This window comes from Oncorhynchus mykiss, chromosome 5 (assembly GCF_057628025.1).
Source record: "Oncorhynchus mykiss isolate SJ-2025 chromosome 5, ASM5762802v1, whole genome shotgun sequence".
Taxonomy (NCBI): domain Eukaryota; kingdom Metazoa; phylum Chordata; class Actinopteri; order Salmoniformes; family Salmonidae; genus Oncorhynchus; species Oncorhynchus mykiss.
This window is the reverse complement of record NC_143026.1, coordinates 76,057,664-76,082,867: the sequence shown is the minus strand read 5'-3', so window position 1 is coordinate 76,082,867 and position 25,204 is coordinate 76,057,664. Positions and strand designations below refer to the sequence as shown.

The following is a 25,204-nucleotide window of genomic DNA, read 5'->3' as shown; positions in this document are numbered from 1 at the left end:
CCTACCTGGTTAAATAAAGGTGAAATATATATATATATATATTATAGCGGACAAATGATCACATAGCGATCCATGCACAGATGGCAGCTCATTTACACACAGAGACCCTTACACAATCAAATGAGATGTATAGATGCCATTCTCACATTCTGGAGAATTGGTATGGGTCATTAAACTCCACTGAATGGCTGGAGATGTTATGTAAACGGACCTGACATCTTCATGAGCACTTAGAAAGGATTTGATTCTTTAGACAGATGGACTTGTGGAGTTTCTGCTGTGATTTTCCGAGGCGACAAGATTCATTTGAGGTTTGACAAAGGGTCACTAAAGGCTACGTGCCTTAAGGTCTTTGATTAGGTCTGTTTTGATGGAGGAGGATTTTCAATGGAGGATTTAGAAATGCTACCATACATTTCATTGGGTTACTACTTCTGTCCTACTTATTTGCCACCATAGTACTTACTGGTGCTGTGTGGCAGGAGATCCCTACATGCACACAGATATACACACATTACTGTCATTTTAAGCACAAAACATGTATACTTTTATTGAATCACCCACCCACTTCCATCAACTTAAGGGACTCCAGAGCGGGGAAGATGCCAAAGAAAACTGACTGCAAATTGTCTGACTGAAGGATGAACTTTTGCCTGTCCAATGCCAGCTCGTTTCCAACTTCTGTAATAAAATAAAACATTGACTGGCATATACAGGAGTGTATGGGGTTTTATTTAACGCAGGACTAGCAGCTGAAATGCAATCAGCAGGCTCACATCTAGCTATAGTGATTCAATTATCAGATGTGTCATACTCTGATGATTAAGTTTATCATTAACTCTCAGTCTCTGTCTGTCTGCCTGTCTGTGTACGTGTGTCTGTCTGTCTCACTGAAACAGCTGTTGATGGCTCATGTTCTGGGTTTACAGAGAAAACTATGATGTAGGCTATGCACAAACCACAACAAAAACGTAGGATAGCAGAGGTTTTGTACACATTGACACACATACAGTGCCTTGCGAAAGTATTCGGCCCCCTTGAACTTTGCGACCTTTTGCCACATTTCAGGCTTCAAACATAAAGATATAAAACTGTATTTTTTTGTGAAGAATCAACAACAAGTGGGACACAATCATGAAGTGGAACGACATTTATTGGATATTTCAAACTTTTTTAACAAATCAAAAACTGAAAAATTGGGCGTGCAAAATTATTCAGCCCCTTTACTTTCAGTGCAGCAAACTCTCTCCAGAAGTTCAGTGAGGATCTCTGAATGATCCAATGTTGACCTAAATGGCTAATGATGAAAAATACAATCCACCTGTGTGTAATCAAGTCTCCGTATAAATGCACCTGTACTGTGATAGTCTCAGAGGTCCGTTAAAAGCGCAGAGAGCATCATGAAGAACAAGGAACACACCAGGCAGGTCCGAGATACTGTTGTGAAGAAGTTTAAAGCCGGATTTGGATACAAAAAGATTTCCCAAGCTTTAAACATCCCAAGGAGCACTGTGCAAGCGATAATATTGAAATGGAAGGAGTATCAGACCACTGCAAATCTACCAAGACCTGGCCGTCCCTCTAAACTTTCAGCTCATACAAGGAAAAGACTGATCAGAGATGCAGCCAAGAGGCCCATGATCACTTTGGATGAACTGCAGAGATCTACGGCTGAGGTGGGAGACTCTGTCCATAGGACAACAATCAGTCGTATATTGCACAAATCTGGCCTTTATGGAAGAGTGGCAAGAAGAAAGCCATTTCTTAAAGATATCCATACAAAGTGTTGTTTAAAGTTTGCCACAAGCCACCTGGGAGACACACCAAACATGTGGAAGAAGGTGCTCTGGTCAGATGAAACCAAAATTGAACTTTTTGGCAACAATGCAAAACGTTATGTTTGGCGTAAAAGCAACACAGCTGAACACACCATCCCCACTGTCAAACATGGTGGTGGCAGCATCATGGTTTGGGCCTGCTTTTCTTCAGCAGGGACAGGGAAGATGGTTAAAATTGATGGGAAGATGGATGGAGCCAAATACAGGACCATTCTGGAAGAAAACCTGATGGAGTCTGCAAAAGACCTGAGACTGGGACGGAGATTTGTCTTCCAACAAGACAATGATCCAAAACATAAAGCAAAATCTACAATGGAATGGTTCAAAAATAAACATATCCAGGTGTTAGAATGGCCAAGTCAAAGTCCAGACCTGAATCCAATCGAGAATCTGTGGAAAGAACTGAAAACTGCTGTTCACAAATGCTCTCCATCCAACCTCACTGAGCTCGAGCTGTTTTGCAAGGAGGAATGGGAAAAAATGTCAGTCTCTCGATGTGCAAAACTGATAGACATACCCCAAGCGACTTACAGCTGTAATCGCAGCAAAAGGTGGCGCTACAAAGTATTAACTTAAGGGGGCTGAATAATTTTGCACGCCCAATTTTCAGTTTTTGATTTGTTAAAAAAGTTTGACATATCCAATAAATGTCGTTCCACTTCATGATTGTGTCCCACTTGTTGTTGATTCTTCACAAAAAAATACAGTTTTATATCTTTATGTTTGAAGCCTGAAATGTGGCAAAAGGTCGCAAAGTTCAAGGGGGCCGAATACTTTCGCAAGGCACTGTATATGTGGTCTTCGTGGGTTGTAAAAAGGAACTATTGTCAGAAAGCAGAAAAACCATAACAAAGACACAGGAATCTGTCCAAGCCCCTGGTTTAATATATGTGTTCATCTGTGTTGTACACACATCCTGGTATTGTTGTCTAAGCCTTAATGCTCTCTGTCTCTGGTTAGCGTAGCTGCCAAGTTGTAATTTGCTTTAGATTACGAAGTGATGTTTTTCCTTGAACAGGAACATGCTAGGACAAGGTCTGTCTCTGTAGTATATGACCATGTTTGTCCTAGAATAGGATGGTGTTCTGGTTGGTCTAGTGCAGGGATGGACAACTAACGGATAGCTTCAGATCAATGTCCAAAAATGGGTCCCAAACAAAAATAAATAAAGGAACTCAGTCTCAACTTCGAATCAAATCAAATTGTATTTGTCACATGCAACGAATACAACAGGTAGACCTTACAGTGAATTGCTTACTTACAAGCCCTTAACCAACAATGCCGTTTTAAGAAAATACCTAAAAAAAAGGAAGAAATTAAAGTAACAAATAATTAAAGAGCAGCAGTAAAATAACAATAGCGAGGCTATATACAGGGGGTACCGGTACAGAGTCAATGTGCAGAGGCACCGGTTAGTCGAGGTAATATGTATATGTAGGTAGTTATTAAAGTGACTATGCATAGATAATAACAGAGAGTAGCAGCAATGCTTTGCTGCCTCAGGGCCTGGAGATGTCCCGTTGGTAGGGTATACTGTATGTGCTTTTTGTTCGTCCCACTTATTTTCCAGAGATTGTATGTTGGCTAACAGTATGGATGGCAAAGGCAGATTAGCCACTCCTCGCCTGATCCTCACAAGGCACCCCAATCTACTTCCGAGAAATCTCTGTCAACTTGCTGTTGAGAGTTAGAATAGTAGAATACAAAAAGTGCAATTTCGAAATTTCGTTGTGCACCAGCAGTTTCTTTTGTTGTGTCAGTCAATTAGCCCATGCCAGCTAACAATTTTTAGATTGGTAAATTAGTCTAGCCATCTATCTAAACTTGTATTAATCACGGCCGAATACCGACAGGGCACGCAGGGCACGTGCCCTGACCTCCTGGTGGCCCCCATTGATTTTGTTAGTCACTGTCACTCATATCAAATGAACATGGCAAAAAGCATGCAAAATGCACAGAATTGCAGGAAATTTGCTTTAAATTGCAAAAAAATCCACTGATGACAAAATGTATAAAATTGCAAGAAATTAGCTGCAAAACTGCAAAATGTTTCTCTCTGCATGATTAGTTGAATTGGATGAAATTTGTCATCAAATGTATATATGTTCTCTCTGCCCAATGGCGAAATGTGTAGAATTGAAGAAAACTTGCTTTAAAACGGCAACATTTTCTCGAATGGCAAAATACAGTGTCAAGAAAAAGTATGTGAACCCTTTGGAATTACCTGGACTTCTGCATCATCTGAACTGATCTTCATCTGAGTCACAACAATAGACAAACACAGTCTGCTCAAACTAATAACACACAAACAATGATACGTTTTCATGTCTTTACTGAACACACTGTGTAAACATTCACAGTGCAGGGTGGGAAAAGTAAGTGAACCCTTGGTTTTGATAACTGAATGACCCTCCTTTGGCAGCAATAACCTCAACCAAATGTTTCTGTAGTTGCGGATCAGACCTGCACAACGGTCAGGAGGAATTTTGGACCATTCCTCATTACAAAACTGTTTCAGTTCAGCAAAATTCTTGGGATGTCTGGTGTGAACCGTTCTTGAGGTCATGCCACAGCATCTCAATCGGGTTGAGGTCAGGACTCTGACTGGGCCACTACAGAAGGCATATTTTTATCTGTTGAAGCCATTCTGTTGTTGATTTACTTCTGTGTTTTGGGTCGTTGTCCTGTTGCATCACCCAACCTCTGTTGAGCTTCAATTGAAAGACAGGTAGCCTTACATTCTCCTGCAAAATGTCTTGATAAACTTGGTAATTCATTTTTCTGTTTGCTTGATGATAGCAAGCTCTCCAGGCCCTGAGGCAACATAGCAGCCCCAAACCATGATGCTCCCTTCACCATACTTTACAGTTGGGATGAGGTTTTGATGTTGGTGTGCTGTACCTTTTTTTCTCCACACATAATGTTGTGTTCTCCTTCCAAACAACTCAAATGTAGTTTCATCTGTCCACAGAATATTTTGCCAGTAGCGCTGTCGAACATCCAGATGCTCTTTTGCGAACTTCAGACATGCAGCAATGTTTTTTTGGACAGCAGTGGCTTCTTCCGTGGAGTCCTCCCATGAACACCATTCTTGTTTAGTGTTTTAAGTATCGTAGACTCGTCAACAGAGATGTTAGCATGTTCCAGATATTTCTGTAAGTCTTTAGCTGACACTAAGTTCTTCTTAACCTCATTGAGCATTCTGCTCTGTGCTCTTGCAGTCATCTTTGCAGGACAGCCACTCCTAGGAAGAGTAGCAAGTGCTGAACTTTCTCCATTTATAGACAATGTGTCTTACCACGGACTGATGAACATCAAGGATTTTAGAGATACTTTTGTAACCCTTTCCAGCTTTATGCAAGTCAGCAATTCTTAATCTTGGGTCTTCTGAGATCTCTTTTGTTCGAGGCATGGTTTACAAGGCAATGCTTCTTGTGAATAGCAAACTCAAATTTTGTGAGAGTTTTTTTATAGGGCAGGGCAGCTCTAACCAACATCTGCAATCCCGTCTCAATGTTTGTACTCCAGGTTAGCTGACTCCTGACTCCAATTAGCTTTTGGAGAAGTCAATACCCTAGGGGTTCACATACTTTTTCCAACCTACACTGTGTACTGTCTGTTAGAATGATGTATTCAATATAGAGAAGAAAAAAACAATAATTGATGTGTTATTAGTTTATACAGACTGTGTTTGTCTGTTGTTGTGACTTAGATACAGATCAGATAAAATTTTATGGCCAATTTATGCAGAAATCCAGATAATTCCAAAGGGTTCACATACTTGTTCTTGCCACTGTATGTAGAATTGCAGGAGATTAACATTAAACTCTACCGCCAGGACGGGACCAGTAAAACAGTGTGCCCGCAAGGTGTGGGGGTCCCTCAACCAAATGTCACATAGGGCCCCTAAAAGGCTAGAGCTAGCCCTGGTTAATGCTATAATGCATTTAAGAGAGTTAAGTAGTTTAACTGCAGAAATAGATTGATTGCACAAATAAGTTGACTTCATGCGTGGGTCTGGATGTGGTCATGCAGACCCGTAAGCCACTGTGGCCCTTCATGATGAGTTTAGATTTTTTTGTGGGCCCCACCCCCATCAAAGTTGCCCATCCCTGGTCTAGTGTGCGTGTGTATTTTAGTGTTGTGTGTAGGTGATACACAGTCCTGCTGAGTCTACAGCTGGTATTAATCTGTAATATGGGAAACAGAAAGGAAAACGCTGCACACTGCTGCTCATGCTCCCAGGTGATATTTATTTACAACAGAGTTTCAACCCTTAGGTCTTCATCAGGCATCCATTTCCCAGGTGTGTGTGTGTGTGGGGGGGGGGGGGGGTCTTATATATAGGGGCAGTACTCAGTGACATCACTTCCTGAAACAGGAGGTAAAACATGTATAACATAGTTTCACAATATTAACTTTCAATGTATCAAAATATATGGTTATACACAGGGAACGTGTTCAATATTTATAGTAATATACATACACATACAATATTCAATCTGGAATATACCTAATTTTCTGACTATTAACAAAATATGTCTGGTTTGTTGTGTGTTGTTTAGTTTCCTCCTTGCTCTCCCTCCCCCTCTCTTGCTCTCCCTCGCTCCAGCGCTATTTGTCTATCCCTGTATGGGAAACAGTCCAAGCCTCTCCCAGTCTCCCTCCCTCCCAGAGCAGGTTAAGCCACTTTTCTGTCTACCTTTGCTCTGGCCCCGCCCTTCTCTGCCACTTCCTGGTCACCTGGACCAGCTTCCAGATGTTAGCAACCGGCTCTGGGTCATCACAGCACATCCACAACTCTCTGACTCTGTTCTGTCCTGTTCTCTATCCCAGAATTCCCCCAAGACCGGCAGCAACCTAACATTTCCTTACTGAACTCCACCAGCCAATCAACAGGTTCTGTGACCGGGATATTTCCTTACTGAACTCCACCAGCCAATCAACAGGTATTGTGTTCACCTGCAGTTCATACTTTCTCCCTCCCTCCATTCCCCCTCTCCCTCTATGGCTCTTTGACCGATCTAGAGTTACACCCTTTCCTAAGTATTACCTAACCAGGTGAAGCCGCTTTGCCTGAAGTGAACGTTGCTCTGTGAGTTCTGTGAGTACTACAACAAACTCTGTGATCAGAATGTATGACTGCTACCTATCTACACAGCTCTGAAGGCTAACAGTAAGTAGAATAAGTCTACTTGACAGTTTGTCTATTGTCTCATACTTCTGTTTGTGTATTTGCATCCATGAAAGTAATTTGAATGCTGTTTGCAGTGTGTGTGTGTGTGTGTGTGTGTGTGTGTGTGTGTGTGTGTGTGTGTGTGTGTGTGTGTGTGTGTGTGTGTGTGTGTGTGTGTGTGTGTGTGTGTGTGTGTGTGTGTGTGTGTGAGTGTGAGTGTGTGTGTGTCAGACATGTTCTCTTCCCTATATTTTTCCTGTCTCTGTAAGTGTCTGTACAGTAACTTATCCATATTATCTGTTTTGAGCCTCTGAGAGTAACTCTGTTCTGATCCAGACACACTGAGCCATTAGAGCCACTCCATTCAGCTCATTGGCTGCCTGCTTCTCTCCTGTCCTCTGAGCTCTGCTGTTCCAGACAGTAGACTTAATGGACAGGGTGTACAGAGGGCATTGATTACCATAGTCTGTGTTTTAATCTTAAATCATGTTTGATAGATTTCTGGATCTGGGAAGCTTATTTGCTAATATCTAATTGTTTGTTTAAGTGTGGTATTAGAAGTCATGGTACACACAGTGCCCTCTAGGCTGCAGCTCCTTAGAGCTCAACCACCTAGCTGGATAATGATGAACTAATTACTTTCCTACAGTATGCATATTACATAACTAACACACATTATGTTAAATAGTCTAACCTTCATGAACTGACTTTAGGTCTCATATCACAAGTGTCAAATATCAATGACATACTTCTACAGGGATGAATGTTTAAGTTATGTCATGTGATTTGCATGCGTTATGTACACGCACTTGATATTTGTGTGCTTACACTCCAGCCTGGTCTCATAGACTAGACATAGTAAACATAAACCCTGGACACTCAAATTAGCATGATATGTTATGTTTGGTATGGTAACACAAAGGTTGCATGTTCGAATCTCATCGAATCTCATCAAGGACAACTTTAGCATTTTAGCAACTTAGAAACTTTGCAACTACTTACTAATTTGCAGCTACTTAGCAGGTTAGCTAACCCTTCCCCTAACCCTAAACATGTAACCTAACTCCTAACCTTAACCCTTACCTTAACCCTAACCTTAACCCCGAACCCTAACCCCTAGCCTAGGTAACGCTAGCTGCCTAGCTAATGCTAGCATTAGCTACCTAGCCACCTTGCTAATGTTAGCCATAACATATTGTACAAATTGCAATTTGTAACATATCAAATGAATTGTAATTAGTAACAAAATATCCTAAAATGGATGATGGACATCCACAAATTAATACATACCATACGTAACATATCATGCGAATGGAGAGAGACAAATGGTATGTTTACTATGTTATGTCTACCCCTTAGTCCAGGTTGATACACTTGATATGGGTACACGCATCAATATTACACAAAAACTAAACCATGTGTGAAGGGTAGGGTTGCAAAAAAAAAACTTTGAAAAAATTCCCTGTTTTTCCCAAAGAATTCCCGGAATCAGGAGGGAATGAGCAGGAAATCTGGGATCTTCCAACCAGGATTTCTGGAAAAACAGGGAATTTATTGAAAGTTCCAGGAATTATGCAACCCTAGTGAAGTATGTGGTTGTGTTGACAGAGGGTGTTGACAGGTTGTTGACAGAATGTGTTGACAGGAGGTGTTCACATGTATTGACTGGGTATGTTGACAGGCTGTTGACATAGTATGTTGAAAGAATGTGTTGACAGATGGTGTTGACAGGGTTGTGACAGAAATTGTTGTCAGGTTGTGTTGACAGGTTGTGTAGATAGGATTTGTCAGTGGTTCCCAAACTAGGGGTCGCAACCCCACGTTGGGTCGCCTGATATGAAAATTGAGGGAGATTTCCAAAACCCTGAAAAAACTAAATATATACAAAATAATGTATATATTATACTATCGTCTTAGTAACTCAAAATCATTGTAATGTGGCTAACCTTAAAAATAGAAATGAAAATTATTAAAATCTAAAATATCAAATTCAACCAGAGAGCGCCCTTAGATCATGGGAAACGTTATTGTTGCACTTGAATCATTCCCACGGTGAATGGCTAGGCCTGCTACGATATGAAACCACACACTATTGCAGAGACTTTGATATTACTGGCCACAATTGATATAGTAAAAACAATGGCAGAGGCACAGAAACCCACATCAATATTTTTGTCAGATATTCATGCAATCAACAGGCAACTGACTGAACAACTCGAAAACTCCCCAGTTTATGATCTCCAATGGACGATAGCTGTGAGGGCCGAGATGCCCATGCATTGACTTTTGTTCGCTATAGATGTTGGACATGCGATTCAGGAGGACATATTGTTCTGTTTCTGAATTTCTGAGCTTGAAACAGCACAGGGGATGTTCAGTGTGCTGTGTGGCTATATTTACAAAAAACAGATTCCATGGGACTGAATGGTGTGCTTTTGAACAGATGAGGCTCCATCTATGGCTGTGCGGCAGGCAGGAAGGACTCTGTACTCTAGTTATGAATGTGTCTCCCTCTGCCATATGGACGCATTGTAAGGTACACCGAGAGCAACTGGAGGCAAAAGATCTGAGCACAGATCTCAGACATATACTGCAGCAGGCAACTTCGATTGTAAGCTTCATCAAACCACATCCACTGCACACACGCCTGGTTGCAAAATGATGTGAAGATATGGGATCAGAACATGACAAGGTTTGTTGGTTATCGAGGGGGAGAGTTGGAAAGATGTTTCGCACTGAGAGAGGAGCTGTTGTCATTCACAATGGATCTAAAAAAAAACTGGTTGACTTTTTGTGTAATGAAAAGAAAATGTGTTTCCGTGCTTATGTCATAGATTTATTTTGGAAAGTGAACGGACTGAATGCAAGCATACAAGGGAAATACAAAAACAATCTACAGATGAGTGACCGAATCAGTGGATTCAGATGAAATCATTCTTATCGGAGAGAGAGTCTTTCAAAAGCAAACTATGCCCCCATAGCTGTGCATGTTTCTAACAGACAATCAGAAATACTGTTAGAATGTTTTCAATTGTGACTGCCATCGCCCCAAATAACAAAGTCAACATTAGCTGTTAATTACATTTTTTTATACATGGTTGGGTTTGACGGGGTGTGTGTTCATGTGTCCATGGTGTCTTGTTCTCAGTGTGAATATAATTGATATTGTCCTTGTATCTTATCTTATTCCCATTTTCTCTCTCTGTACAATTGCTTTGTTTGACCTACTGTCTCCTTGTGTGTCCCTTAACCTCAACATGTCATGATTATCTGCAGTGTGACACATTAATTATTAATTTGGCTGTTTATTAAAAATCAGCTTTATGATCACCGGATTTCATCATGGGGCACAAGTGGGTTTCTATGTTATTACCCACGGTGCCCCTCTCTGATATTGCTGCTCTGAGCATGTGTGTTTGGTGGAGGAACACAGGGCTGTGGAATGCTCTGCCTGTGACGAACATGTCGGAACAGCCCTGCCTGCCTGGCTCAGACAACACACTGAACCTACCGGCCTGGGAACCTGCAGGGCCAGGCATAACATACCATACTCTGGCTATGTGAGCTGTTAACTCCTTGAAGAACCAGGCATAGGTTAGTAGAGAAGCAGTACAGTAAATGGGACCTTCATTATGTCCACTGTAGCATGCACATTGCACTCATGCTGTTCCATTCCACATGACATACACATAGTTACATGTCTGTCACAGGACACTCTGAACCCCATGTGCTGTATATGCCTACAGTTTGTTTCTGCATGGGTGAGGGACAAGGTGTTTTTTATGGAACTGTAATTGGTGTGCTTTTGAAAGGTTTAGATTTGTCAGGTCAACGCAGGTTTCTGTGGATTAGTGTCACTGCCGTTTGTTGTGCTAGCAGGATGTGCATTAGCTGCATTAGTTTACATTATCATAGGAGTATGGGACAAATTTACAGAGCTACGCACTGGTATACTGCAGACATTAAAATGCTGACATTAAAATGCTGACAGTAACACACAACTTGTCAAAAGGTTGTTTTTCAACCAGAGCCATAAGGAAAAGAGCTGAGTAAGCACTGGGTTGTATCATTACTAACTCATCAACTCACACTGTATCACACGGTGATTGGAGATACACACTGACCAATGTGTGTGTGAGACTTTGTGCATTGAATGATTGTCTGCGTAATGTGTACGGTATGTGAGCCGTTTGTATTCATGAGTCATTGGATTAAGTCTCGTATGAGTGGTTCTGGCCTCCGTCTACATTTAATGGTTTCCTTATGCCATCGTTCATCGTCTTTCCTCCCTGAATGTTGGGCAAAGGTTACCCTGGTTACACAAAGGACTTGTCTCTAGAAAATGGATGATTTAATTAAACGTGGTGTGAACAAAAGCCAATGAAGGAAGTCCAATCCAACTGATTACTTTAGAAAGGCTGAGGCTTAATTTCTCTTTCTTATTAATCATGTAGGCCTGGTTGTTGGATGGCTGGTGAGGTGGGCTTTAGCCTGGTCACGTTTCAGCCTGTCGTGGCCGTCAGCTGTGTGTCACTCTCTATTTCCCTCCAGAGCAGGTTAGAGCAGAGTGGGCCGGAGCTCCCCGGGGGTGGTTCTGTGACGCCATGTTGTCACTCTGAGGATTAACACTGAGATAATGATCTCTGGGAGGTGTTCCCCGTGTGTCTCCTCTGAGTGCTTTTCTGCGTGTGTGTGCCGGCATGCATGCGTATGTGTGTGTATGTGTTTGTGAATGTAAACCTCAAAGATTTTACTGTTTTATTACACAAAGGCATTGCTTTGGTTAATGAGTTCCAGATACTGCAGAGGACTCTGTGAATGATTGTTCTGCTGCCGTTGTCTGTATAGACTACACATATATTAAACATGTATACATTCTGTTCTCTCTATCCTCACATCTTACCTCTATATCATACTTCTTCTTAACCTGCGTCTTCCTGAGAGAGTGAAAGAGTGAAAGAGTGAAAGAGTGAAAGAGTGAAAGAGTGAAAGAGTGAAAGAGTGAAAGAGTGAAAGAGAGAGAGAGACAGACAGACAGACAGACAGACAGACAGACAGACAGACAGACAGACAGACAGACAGACAGACAGACAGACAGACTGTGATGTACAGCTTTAAAGGTTTCCGTCTGTACACTGCTCCAGTCAAACTCAGATTAGAGGGTAGTTTGGACTTTTCTCATTCCTCAGACTCCTGGCGCTGATGTCTCTTTGTGTTTAGCTCTCCCTGTCTCTCCCTCTCTCTGTCTCTCCCTCTCTCTGTCTCTCCCTCTCTCTGTCTCTCCCTCTCTCTGTCTCTCCCTCTATCTGTCTCTCCCTCTCTCTCTCTCCCTCTCTTTGTCTCTCCCTCTCTCTCTCTTCCTCTCTCTGTCTCTCCCTCTCTCCGTCTCTCTCCCTCTCTCCGTCTCTCTCTGCCTCTCCCTGTCTCTCCCTCTCAATTCAATTCAAGGGGCTTTATTGGCATGGGAAACATGTGTTAACATTGCCAAAGCAAGTGAGGTAGGTAATATACAAAAGTTAAATAAACAATAAAATTAACAGTAAACATTACACATACAGAAGTTTCAAAACAATAAAGACATTACAAATGTCATATTATATATATACAGTGCCTTGCGAAAGTATTCGGCCCCCTTGAACTTTGCGACCTTTTGCCACATTTCAGGCTTCAAACATAAAGATATAAAACTGTATTTTTTTGTGAAGAATCAACAACAAGTGGGACACAATCATGAAGTGGAACGACATTTATTGGATATTTCAAACTTTTTTAACAAATCAAAAACTGAAAAATTCCAGAATGGTCCTGTATTTGGCTCCATCCATCTTCCCATCAATTTTAACCATCTTCCCTGTCCCTGCTGAAGAAAAGCAGGCCCAAACCATGATGCTGCCACCACCATGTTTGACAGTGGGGATGGTGTGTTGCTTTTACGCCAAACATAACGTTTTGCATTGTTGCCAAAAAGTTCAATTTTGGTTTCATCTGACCAGAGCACCTTCTTCCACATGTTTGGTGTGTCTCCCAGGTGGCTTGTGGCAAACTTTAAATGACACTTTTTATGGATATCTTTAAGAAATGGCTTTCTTCTTGCCACTCTTCCATAAAGGCCAGATTTGTGCAATATACGACTGATTGTTGTCCTATGGACAGAGTCTCCCACCTCAGCTGTAGATCTCTGCAGTTCATCCAGAGTGATCATGGGCCTCTTGGCTGCATCTCTGATCAGTCTTCTCCTTGTATGAGCTGAAAGTTTAGAGGGACGGCCAGGTCTTGGTAGATTTGCAGTGGTCTGATACTCCTTCCATTTCAATATTATCGCTTGCACAGTGCTCCTTGGGATGTTTAAAGCTTGGGAAATCTTTTTGTATCCAAATCCGGCTTTAAACTTCTTCACAACAGTATCTCGGACCTGCCTGGTGTGTTCTTTGTTCTTCATGATGCTCTCTGCTCTTTTAACGGACCTCTGAGACTATCACAGTGCAGGTGCATTTATACGGAGACTTGACTACACACAGGTGGATTGTATTTATCATCATTAGTCATTTAGGTCAACATTGGATCATTCAGAGATCCTCACTGAACTTCTGGAGAGAGTTTGCTGCACTGAAAGTAAAGGGGCTGAATAATTTTGCACGCCCAATTTTTCAGTTTTTGATTTGTTAAAAAAGTTTGAAATATCCAATAAATGTCGTTCCACTTCATGATTGTGTCCGACTTGTTGTTGATTCTTCACAAAAAAATACAGTTTTATATCTTTATGTTTGAAGCCTGAAATGTGGCAAAAGGTCGCAAAGTTCAAGGGGGCTGAATACTTTCGCAAGGCACTGTATAAATATATATATATATACAGTGTTGTAACAATGTACAAATAGTTAAAGTACACAAGGGAAAATAAATAAGCATAAATATGGGTTGTATTTACAATGGTGTTTGTTCTTCACTGGTTGCCCTTGTGGCAACAGGTCACAAATCTTGCTGCTGTGATGGCACACTGTGGAATTTCACCCAGTAAATATGGGAGTTTATCAAAATTGGATTTGTTTTCGAATTCTTTGTGGATCTGTGTAATCTGAGGGAAATATGTATCTCTAATGTGGTCATACGTTGGACAGGAGGTTAGGAAGTGCAGCTCAGTTTCCACCTCATTTTGTGGGCAGTGTGCACATAGCCTGTCTTCTCTTGAGAGCCAGGTCTGTCTACGGCGGCCTTTCTCAATAGCAAGGCTATGCTCACTAAGTCTGAACATACTCTCTCTCCCTCTCTCTGTCTCTACCTCTCTCTATCTTCATCTCTCTGTCTCTCCCTCTCTCCGTCTCTCTCTGTCTCTCCCTCTCTCTGTCTCTACCTCTATCTGTCTCTACCTCTCTCTCTCTTCCTCTCTCTGTCTCTCCCTCCCGCTCTCTCTCTCTCTCTCTCGCTCTCTCTCTCTCTCTCTGACTCTGTCTCTGTCTCTCCCTCTCTCTGTCTATCCCTCTCTCTGTCTCTCCCTCTCTCTGTGTGTTTTGAGGTGAAAGCTTCCCCTCCCGAGAGAGTGAAGAAGAGCAAGACATGGCTGGTCTTCTCCATACCAGGTACCAGAGAGTAGCAGGATAAAATAGTCACTTCATCACAGCGGCCCACCGCGGGAGCGTTGGGCCAGGTCGCAGTTGTAAATGAGAACTTGTTCTCAACTAGCCTACCTGGTTAAATAAAGGTGAAATAAATAAAATAAATTTAAAACGCGGGAGCTCCAGCTTTGTTATAGTCTGGTTCAGCTTGCTGTTATTACCACAGTCCTCCTCCCAGACACACACAGCAAACAGACAGAACTCACAACTCTGCCTGTTATTTAGGCTAAGGCCTGTGTGTGTGTTTACAACTAGCTGATGTGTACTCTGTCCATGTTTATGTGCGAGTGTGTATGTCTGGGTGTGTACAGTATAGGCACGTGTGGGCATGTCTATGTTTGTGGGCATACCTGTTATTTTATTTTTTATTTCTCCTTTATTTAACCAGGTAGGCTAGTTGAGAACAAGTTTTCATTTGCAACTGCGACCTGGCCAAGATAAAGCAAAGTAGTTTGACACATACAACAACACAGAGTTACACATGGAATGAACAAAACATACAGTCAATAATACAGTAGAAAAAAAGAAAACAAAGTCTATATACAGTGAGTGCAAATTAGGTCAAATAAGGGAGCTAAGGCAATAAATAGGCCATGGTGGCGAAGTAAATACAATTACACCAATTAAACACTGGAATGGTAGATGTGCAAAAGATGGATGTGCAAGTAGAGATAGTGTGGTGCAAAAGGAGCAAAATAAATAAATACAGTATGGGGATGAGGTAAATAGATGGGCTGTATACAGATGGGCTATGAACAGGTGCAGTGATCTGTGAGCTGCTCTGACAGCTGGTTCTTAAAGCTAGTTAGTGTACAGTATTTGCACCATTTACAGTCATTGGTGTGGACGTGTGTATGTGCTTCAGCTCAGGTACTGAATGACCTCTATGACAGTCAGGTATATCCCTTTTGGAATGCTATGGAGCGCGTCATGGAAACTGTCTCAGTACCTGCTGGGTTCTCACATGACCGCCAACCACACACACAGATGGAGAGGTGTACTATAGGTTATAGAGGACATCACACACTATAAAGGTTCTCTCTTATATGACATACTTAGTTCTTGATTAGTCTATGTCCATTACAGTACCCTACATTGATGCTCAGTGAATTGAAACCCAATAAGGTTAGTTGATGTCAGTCAATGTCCTGTCAGATTATCTATAACATCATCAGCCAAAGCGATAACCAGTCAGGAGTTGCTTCAGAAAAATGGGCCATAAGGGTGCCAAAAAGATGGCTGTTGCCAGGGTGACGTAGTCCTTGGATGCCAGTCGTCTCTGCCCATCTGTTCAGGACGGTGTGCCAGGGGAAACCGCCTGTCTCAGAGTTGACGTAGTGATACTACAGTCCCAACCTACCTCTCATGAACAAGGCATACTGTTTAAATGTACACACAGTGTACTTGGAGAGATAGGCCTGCCTGCCTGCCTGCCTGCCTGCCTGCCTGCCTGCCTGCCTGCCTGCCTGCCTGCCTGCCTGCCTGCCTGCCTGCCTGTCTGTCTGTCTGTCTGTCGAGGTCCATAGAGCTGGAGCTGTCCATGGAGCTGCCTGCCTTCCTTCCTTCCTTCCTTCCTTCCTTCCTTCCTTCCTTCCTTAATATGCAACACCAAGTTCTCTAGCTCATCTCACAGAATACTAAGATTATGAACAGCTTCCAGCTGGAAACAATATCAATGCCGCTCTCTGTCTCTCTATACAGCTCCATGGACCTCTACATTCAGTGAAATTCACCTGATCCCCCACAGCACCAAACCAAGCCTCCCTCGGCCAAACTTAGCCCTACCCTCTTCATGAGTAGCCAGGAGGAGGTGCCTGAGATTGCCATGGCAATGGTGATGGCATCATCACCCCCACCACAACCACCACCACCTGCCATGATTGGCTACGGCGGCCTGGAGTCACCTCCCCCTGACCTGTGCCAGACGTGCGGCCAGAGACACCTGATAGAGGAGAACCATGAGTACCTGTACCAAGACAAGGTGGACGATGACCTGATGTGTCATATCTGTCTGCAGCCACTCATCAGGCCGCTGGACACGCCCTGCGGACACACCTACTGCCAGGAGTGTCTGACCAGCTTCCTGCTGGAGAGTGACTTCTGCCCCGTGGACCGCACCCATCTCATGCTGCAGAACTGCCGCAAGTCCAGCCTGCTGGTGCACAAGCTACTGGACAAGCTGGCCGTGGCCTGCCCCTTCTCTGACCACTGCACCGATACACTGCCCCGAGGAGAGTTGGGGGCTCACATCAAGAATAGGTAGGTCCAGTACCCCAACACACCCTAACCCACTATGGACTGGAATAACATTTCTACTGTAATAACATATTACCCCAACACACCCTAACACAATATCTACTGTAATAACATATTACCCCAACACACCCTAACACAATATCTACTGTAATAACATATGACCCCAACACACCCTAACACACTATCTACTGTAATAACATATTACCTCAACACACCCTAACACAATATCTACTGTAATAACATATGACCCCAACACACCCTAACACACTATCTACTGTAATAACATATTACCTCAACACACCCTAACACAATATCTACTGTAATAACATATTACCCCAACACACCCTAACACAATATCTACTGTAATAACATATTACCCCAACACACCCTAACACAATATCTACTGTAATAACATATTACCCCAACACACCCTAACACACTATCTACAGTAATAACATCCCCCAACACACCCTATGACAACTTCTACTGTAATAACATATTACCTCAACACACCTTAACCCACTGCACTGAAACCCTGCCTCAAGGAGAGATGGAGGCTCACATCAAGAACAGGTAGCAGAAACACTGAAAACCACAACATGCATTTACACACTTGAAGAGGAGGCTACCCCTACACACTTTTACCCACAATCTACTGTAAGAGCAGAGAGACTTCCTCACCCACTGTATACACAGAGTGACTATACTGTATGTTTTCCTAAATATGGTTAGATATTGCAGCCCCCATAATAACTGCTGCATGTGTGTTTTTGTGTTCTGGTCTCCTCATCTGCTCCTCTCTCTCAGGGCTCATAATGTTGTTGTGATAAAACTGTGTTGACCTCCAGTTAACATACACACCAAACACCCCTATTGTCTCCCTCCTCTCCAGTCCCAGGGGGAGAGAGTACACTTCCTCACCCTGGCTCTTTCATCTGAACCAGCCGAGCTCCTCTGTTTACATATCATTGAATAGCCAGAGGTTTGACTGCTCGTTGTTCAGTGTCTGGGCTCCTCTCTTCATTATAGCGCTCGTTAACACTCTGTTAGCCCAGAGGCCTGGGAGATAATTACAAGTGCATCTCCATAGCTATGCACTGCTACTGTACAACAATGTGTTTCCCATTGAACTGAATATTGATAGTGATTGCATAACCTCTATCTCCTGATACTGCAATCCTCTCAAAGTTTACCACCTTTCTCTTCCCTTCTCCTCCCCCATATTCATCTTCTGGTGTCCTGGGTCTCCCACTTACTTCTCCCTCCTCCCGTTTTCTCTCTCTATCTCTCCCTAGGCTCCCAGGTTTCCTCTCCGTTTCGTTCAAGGTGTGTGAGTGTTGTATTGCGGTGTGTGGAGGTGATGTGATGTGAGTGGGCCAGGGGTCTCTGGGGACCAGCTCCTTTCTTGGATAGTCAGGAGGAGTCAGGAGGCGTTATTTATCTGTGGAGGGGAGAGGCTACGTCCTAGGGGGAAGACAATAGGCACTCTGGCTTGACTGGGGATGCCCATCCAGCCTGATTCACACGCTTCATAAGGTCATACTGGTAGTTGAACTTTGGTCCTGTCTGCTTGTGGTTGTGGTTGTGCGTTTTCGGTTCAGAGTTTGTGGTCTTGTGTTTGTCATTGTGTTTGCGATCCAGTAATTGTGGTTGTGTCCTTGTGGTCATACAGAATTGCAAGTATGTGTTATGTTTATGGGCAGGTGTTTAATGTTGTAAGTCATTAGGTATGTGTTTATGATGCAGTGTTTAATGTTGTAAGTCATTAGGTATGTGTTTATGATGCAGTGTTTAATGTTGTTAGTCATTAGGTATGTGTTTATGATGCAGTGTTTAATGTTGTAAGTCATTAGGTATGTGTTTATGATGCAGTGTTTAATGTTGTTAGTCATTAGGTATGTGTTTATGATGCAGTGTTTAATGTTGTAAGTCATTAGGTATGTGTTTATGTTCAGGTGTTTAATGTTGTAAGTCATTAGGTATGTGTTTATGGGCAGGTGTTTAATGTTGTAAGTCATTAGGTATGTGTTTATGGGCAGGTGTTTAATGTTGTAAGTCATTAGGTATGTGTTTATGATGCAGTGTTTAATGTTGTTAGTCATTAGGTATGTGTTTATGATGCAGTGTTTAATGTTGTAAGTCATTAGGTATGTGTTTATGGGCAGGTGTTTAATGTTGTAAGTCATTAGGTATGTGTTTATGATGCAGTGTTTAATGTTGTAAGTCATTAGGTATGTGTTTATGATCCAGTGTTTAATGTTGTAAGTCATTAGGTATGTGTTTATGATGCAGTGTTTAATGTTGTTAGTCATTAGGTATGTGTTTATGGGCAGGTGTTTAATGTTGTAAGTCATTAGGTATGTGTTTATGATGCAGTGTTTAATGTTGTTAGTCATTAGGTATGTGTTTATGGGCAGGTGTTTAATGTTGTAAGTCATTAGGTATGTGTTTATGGGCAGGTGTTTAATGTTGTAAGTCATTAGGTATGTGTTTATGATGCAGTGTTTAATGTTGTAAGTCATTAGGTATGTATTTATGATGCAGTGTTTAATGTTGTAAGTCATTAGGTATGTGTTTATGATGCAGTGTTTAATGTTGTAAGTCATTAGGTATGTGTTTATGGGCAGGTGTTTAATGTTGTAAGTCATTAGGTATGTGTTTATGGGCAGGTGTTTAATGTTGTAAGTCATTAGGTATGTGTTTATGATGCAGTGTTTAATGTTGTAAGTCATTAGGTATGTGTTTATGATGCAGTGTTTAATGTTGTTAGTCATTAGGTATGTGTTTATAATGCAGTGTTTAATGTTGTTAGTCATTAGGTATGTGTTTATGATGCAGTGTTTAATGTTGTAAGTCATTAGGTATGTGTTTATGATGCAGTGTTTAATGTTGTAAGTCATTAGGTATGTGTTTATAATGCAGTGTTTAATGTTGTAAGTCATTAGGTATGTGTTTATGATGCAGTGTTTAATGTTGTAAGTCATTAGGTATGTGTTTATGGGCAGGTGTTTAATGTTGTAAGTCATTAGGTATGTGTTTATGATGCAGTGTTTAATGTTGTTAGTCATTAGGTATGTGTTTATGGGCAGGTGTTTAATGTTGTAAGTCATTAGGTATGTGTTTATGATGCAGTGTTTAATGTTGTAAGTCACTAGGTATGTGTTTATGATGCAGTGTTTAATGTTGTAAGTCATTAGGTATGTGTTTATAATGCAGTGTTTAATGTTGTAAGTCATTAGGTATGTGTTTATGATGCAGTGTTTAATGTTGTAAGTCATTAGGTATGTATTTATGATGCAGTGTTTAATGTTGTAAGTCATTAGGTATGTGTTTATGGGCAGGTGTTTAATGTTGTAAGTCATTAGGTATGTGTTTATGGGCAGGTGTTTAATGTTGTAAGTCATTAGGTATGTGTTTATGATGCAGTGTTTAATGTTGTTAGTCATTAGGTATGTGTTTATGATGCAGTGTTTAATGTTGTAAGTCATTAGGTATGTATTTATGATGCAGTGTTTAATGTTGTTAGTCATTAGGTATGTGTTTATGATGCAGTGTTTAATGTTGTAAGTCATTAGGTATGTATTTATGATGCAGTGTTTAATGTTGTAAGTCATTAGGTATGTGTTTATGATGCAGTGTTTAATGTTGTAAGTCATTAGGTATGTGTTTATGGGCAGGTGTTTAATGTTGTAAGTCATTAGGTATGTGTTTATGATGCAGTGTTTAATGTTGTAAGTCATTAGGTATGTGTTTATGATGCAGTGTTTAATGTTGTAAGTCATTAGGTATGTGTTTATGATGCAGTGTTTAATGTTGTAAGTCATTAGGTATGTGTTTATGGGCAGGTGTTTAATGTTGTAAGTCATTAGGTATGTGTTTATGATGCAGTGTTTAATGTTGTAAGTCATTAGGTATGTGTTTATGATGCAGTGTTTAATGTTGTTAGTCATTAGGTATGTGTTTATGATGCAGTGTTTAATGTTGTAAGTCATTAGGTATGTGTTTATGATGCAGTGTTTAATGTTGTAAGTCATTAGGTATGTGTTTATGATGCAGTGTTTAATGTTGTAAGTCATTAGGTATGTGTTTATGATGCAGTGTTTAATGTTGTAAGTCATTAGGTATGTGTTTATGATGCAGTGTTTAATGTTGTAAGTCATTAGGTATGTGTTTATGGGCAGGTGTTTAATGTTGTAAGTCATTAGGTATGTGTTTATAATGCAGTGTTTAATGTTGTTAGTCATTAGGTATGTGTTTATGATCCAGTGTTTAATGTTGTAAGTCATTAGGTATGTGTTTATGATGCAGTGTTTAATGTTGTAAGTCATTAGGTATGTGTTTATGATGCAGTGTTTAATGTTGTAAGTCATTAGGTATGTGTTTATGATGCAGTGTTTAATGTTGTAAGTCATTAGGTATGTGTTTATGATGCAGTGTTTAATGTTGTAAGTCATTAGGTATGTGTTTATGATGCAGTGTTTAATGTTGTAAGTCATTAGGTATGTGTTTATGATGCAGTGTTTAATGTTGTTAGTCATTAGGTATGTGTTTATGATGCAGTGTTTAATGTTGTAAGTCATTAGGTATGTGTTTATGATGCAGTGTTTAATGTTGTAAGTCATTAGGTATGTGTTTATGGGCAGGTGTTTAATGTTGTAAGTCATTAGGTATGTGTTTATAATGCAGTGTTTAATGTTGTTAGTCATTAGGTATGTGTTTATGATCCAGTGTTTAATGTTGTAAGTCATTAGGTATGTGTTTATGATGCAGTGTTTAATGTTGTAAGTCATTAGGTATGTGTTTATGATGCAGTGTTTAATGTTGTTAGTCATTAGGTATGTGTTTATGATGCAGTGTTTAATGTTGTAAGTCATTAGGTATGTGTTTATGGGCAGGTGTTTAATGTTGTAAGTCATTAGGTATGTGTTTATGATGCAGTGTTTAATGTTGTAAGTCATTAGGTATGTGTTTATGATGCAGTGTTTAATGTTGTAAGTCATTAGGTATGTGTTTATGATGCAGTGTTTAATGTTGTAAGTCATTAGGTATGTGTTTATGATGCAGTGTTTAATGTTGTAAGTCATTAGGTATGTGTTTATGATGCAGTGTTTAATGTTGTAAGTCATTAGGTATGTGTTTATGATGCAGTGTTTAATGTTGTAAGTCATTAGGTATGTGTTTATGATGCAGTGTTTAATGTTGTAAGTCATTAGGTATGTGTTTATGATGCAGTGTTTAATGTTGTAAGTCATTAGGTATGTGTTTATGATGCAGTGTTTAATGTTGTTAGTCATTAGGTATGTGTTTATAATGCAGTGTTTAATGTTGTTAGTCATTAGGTATGTGTTTATGATGCAGTGTTTAATGTTGTAAGTCATTAGGTATGTGTTTATGATGCAGTGTTTAATGTTGTAAGTCATTAGGTATGTGTTTATGATGCAGTGTTTAATGTTGTAAGTCATTAGGTATGTGTTTATGATGCAGTGTTTAATGTTGTAAGTCATTAGGTATGTGTTTATGATGCAGTGTTTAATGTTGTAAGTCATTAGGTATGTGTTTATGATCCAGTGTTTAATGTTGTAAGTCATTAGGTATGTGTTTATGGGCAGGTGTTTATAGCCTGTGTTTTGCTTACAAATTTTACAGTGAGTTTTCCATGAAAGTTAATCAAGTGCCTTTCCCAGTGAAAATATGTGAACTATTTGTACTTTAATGTGTGTGTAGTTGCAATGATTGTGTTTAGATTCTGCTGCTATTCTCTTTTTATTATCTATGCATAGTCACTTTAACTCTACATCAATTACCTCAAGTAACCGGTGCCCCTGCACATTGACTCTGTATCAGTACCCCCCTGTATATAGCCTCCACATTGACTCTGTATCAGTACCCCCTGTATATAGCCTCCACATTGACTCTGTATCAGTACCCACCTGTATATAGCCTCCACATTGACTCTGTATCAGTACCCCCTGTATATAGCCTCCACATTGACTCTGTATCAGTACCCCCCTGTATACAGTCTCCACATTGACTCTGTACCGGTACCCCCTGTATATAGCCTCCACATTGACTCTGTATCAGTACCCCCTGTATATAGCCTCCACATTGACTCTGTATCAGTACCCCCCTGTATATAGCCTCCACATTGACTCTGTACCGGTACCCCCTGTATATAGCCTCCACATTGACTCTGTATCAGTACCCCCTGTATATAGCCTCCACATTGACTCTGTATCAGTACCCCCTGTATATAGTCTCCACATTGACTCTGTACCGGTACCCCCTGTATATAGCCTCCACATTGACTCTGTACCGGTACCCCCTGTATATAGTCTCCACATTGACTCTGTACCGGTACCCCCTGTATATAGTCTCCACATTGACTCTGTACCGGTACCCCCTGTATATAGCCTCCACATTGACTCTGTATCAGTACCCCCCTGTATATAGCCTCCACATTGACTCTGTACCGGTACCCCCTGTATATAGCCTCCACATTGACTCTGTATCAGTACCCCCCTGTATATAGCCTCCACATTGACTCTGTACCGGTACCCCCTGTATATAGCCTCCACATTGACTCTGTGTCAGTACCCCCTGTATATAGTCTCCACATTGACTCTGTATCAGTACCCCCCTGTATATAGCCTCCACATTGACTCTGTACCGGTACCCCCTGTATATAGTCTCCACATTGACTCTGTACCGGCACCCCCTGTATATAGCCTCCACATTGACTCTGTATCAGTACCCCCCTGTATATAGCCTCCACATTGACTCTGTATCAGTACCCCCCTGTATATAGCCTCCACATTGACTCTGTACCGGTACCCCCTGTATATAGTCTCCACATTGACTCTGTACCGGCACCCCCTGTATATAGCCTCCACATTGACTCTGTATCAGTACCCCCCTGTATATAGCCTCCACATTGACTCTGTATCAGTACCCCCCTGTATATAGCCTCCACATTGACTCTGTATCAGTACCCCCCTGTATATAGCCTCCACATTGACTCTGTATCAGTACCCCCCTGTATATAGCCTCCACATTGACTCTGTATCAGTACCCCCCTGTATATAGTCTCCACATTGACTCTGTATCAGTACCCCCTGTATATAGTCTCCACATTGACTCTGTACCGGTACCCCCTGTATATAGTCTCCACATTGACTCTGTACCGGCACCCCCTGTATATAGCCTCCACATTGACTCTGTATCAGTACCCCCCTGTATATAGCCTCCACATTGACTCTGTATCAGTACCCCCCTGTATATAGCCTCCACATTGACTCTGTATCAGTACCCCCCTGTATATAGCCTCCACATTGACTCTGTATCAGTACCCCCCTGTATATAGCCTCCACATTGACTCTGTATCAGTACCCCCCTGTATTAAGCCTCGCAATTGTTATTTTACTGCTGCTCTTTAATTATTTGTTAATTTTATTTCATATTTTTTACTTATCTATTTTTTACTTAACACATATTTTCTTAAAACTGCATTGTTGGTTAAGGGCTTGTAAGTAAGCATTTCACTGTTGTATTCGGCTCATGTGACAAATAACGTTTGACTTGATTTGATTTTTGTATTTGTCCGTTCATATTTTGGCCATTGGGTGGTTATCTTGTCCAGGCAGGTGTGCATTGATTCCTCCCATGTTTGGTGGTGCTATGCCTGTAGCCTGGGTTGTCATGCCTCTCAGTATACGTACACGCTGTTTGGGGAGTGCTGCTGTCTACGTAATGTGGGATTGGAGAAGGATTTGTCTAAATTCAGATTACCCTGCAAAAGTCAAGTAAATAACTTTGTGAAAGCATGTAATAAACAGAAAGTTACAAATCCCTTTGCGTGCTGATGCATTTTGTGAGTTGAGTATTGGTGAGATTTAGGTCATTGTTTTGTGTTCATGGTGAGAATCCCAAAAAGTACCCAGTATAGTCCACTATGGGCCCTGGTCAGAAGGAGTGCACTACAAAGGGAATAGGGTGCAATTTGGGACACAATGGTGAACCTGTGGACATGAAAATAGCTAGAGGATGTGTGCTTGAATGCTTGGCTCTGTGTGCATGTGTATGTACTGAATGCTTACGTGCAGGCCTGTGTGTTTGTGTTGTGTACGTACTGAATGCTAACTTAAACTGACCGCGTGTTTGTGTTGTGTATGTACTGAATGCTAACGTGCAGGCCTGTGTGTTTGTGTTGTATATGTACTGAATGCTTACGTCCAGGCCTGTGTGTTTGTGTTGTGTGTATACTGAATGCTAACGTGCAGGCCTGTGTGTTTGTGTTGTGTATGCACTGTATGCTAACATGCAGGCCT

At 41.2% G+C, this 25,204-nt stretch overlaps 1 protein-coding gene across 8 annotated transcripts in view; it reads left to right on the top strand.

Moving 5' to 3' along the window:
* Positions 1 to 6,555: 6,555 nt before the first annotated feature.
* LOC110524556 (E3 ubiquitin-protein ligase LNX) overlaps positions 6,556 to 25,204 on the top strand; it is a 109,553-nt gene continuing 90,904 nt past the window's right edge. For 2 of the 8 annotated variants that reach the window (XM_090235989.1, XM_036978392.2), the window contains exons 1-2: positions 8,995 to 10,608; positions 16,326 to 16,883. In XM_090235989.1, the coding sequence (XP_090092115.1) occupies positions 16,417 to 16,883 (467 nt within the window). In that variant the 5' untranslated portion in view covers positions 8,995 to 10,608; positions 16,326 to 16,416. Of the gene's footprint in view, positions 7,015 to 8,994; positions 10,609 to 14,419; positions 14,589 to 16,325; positions 16,884 to 25,204 lie in introns of those variants that run through there. The other 6 variants (XM_090235987.1, XM_021604330.3, XM_021604331.3 and 3 more) reach the window with 6 other exon arrangements.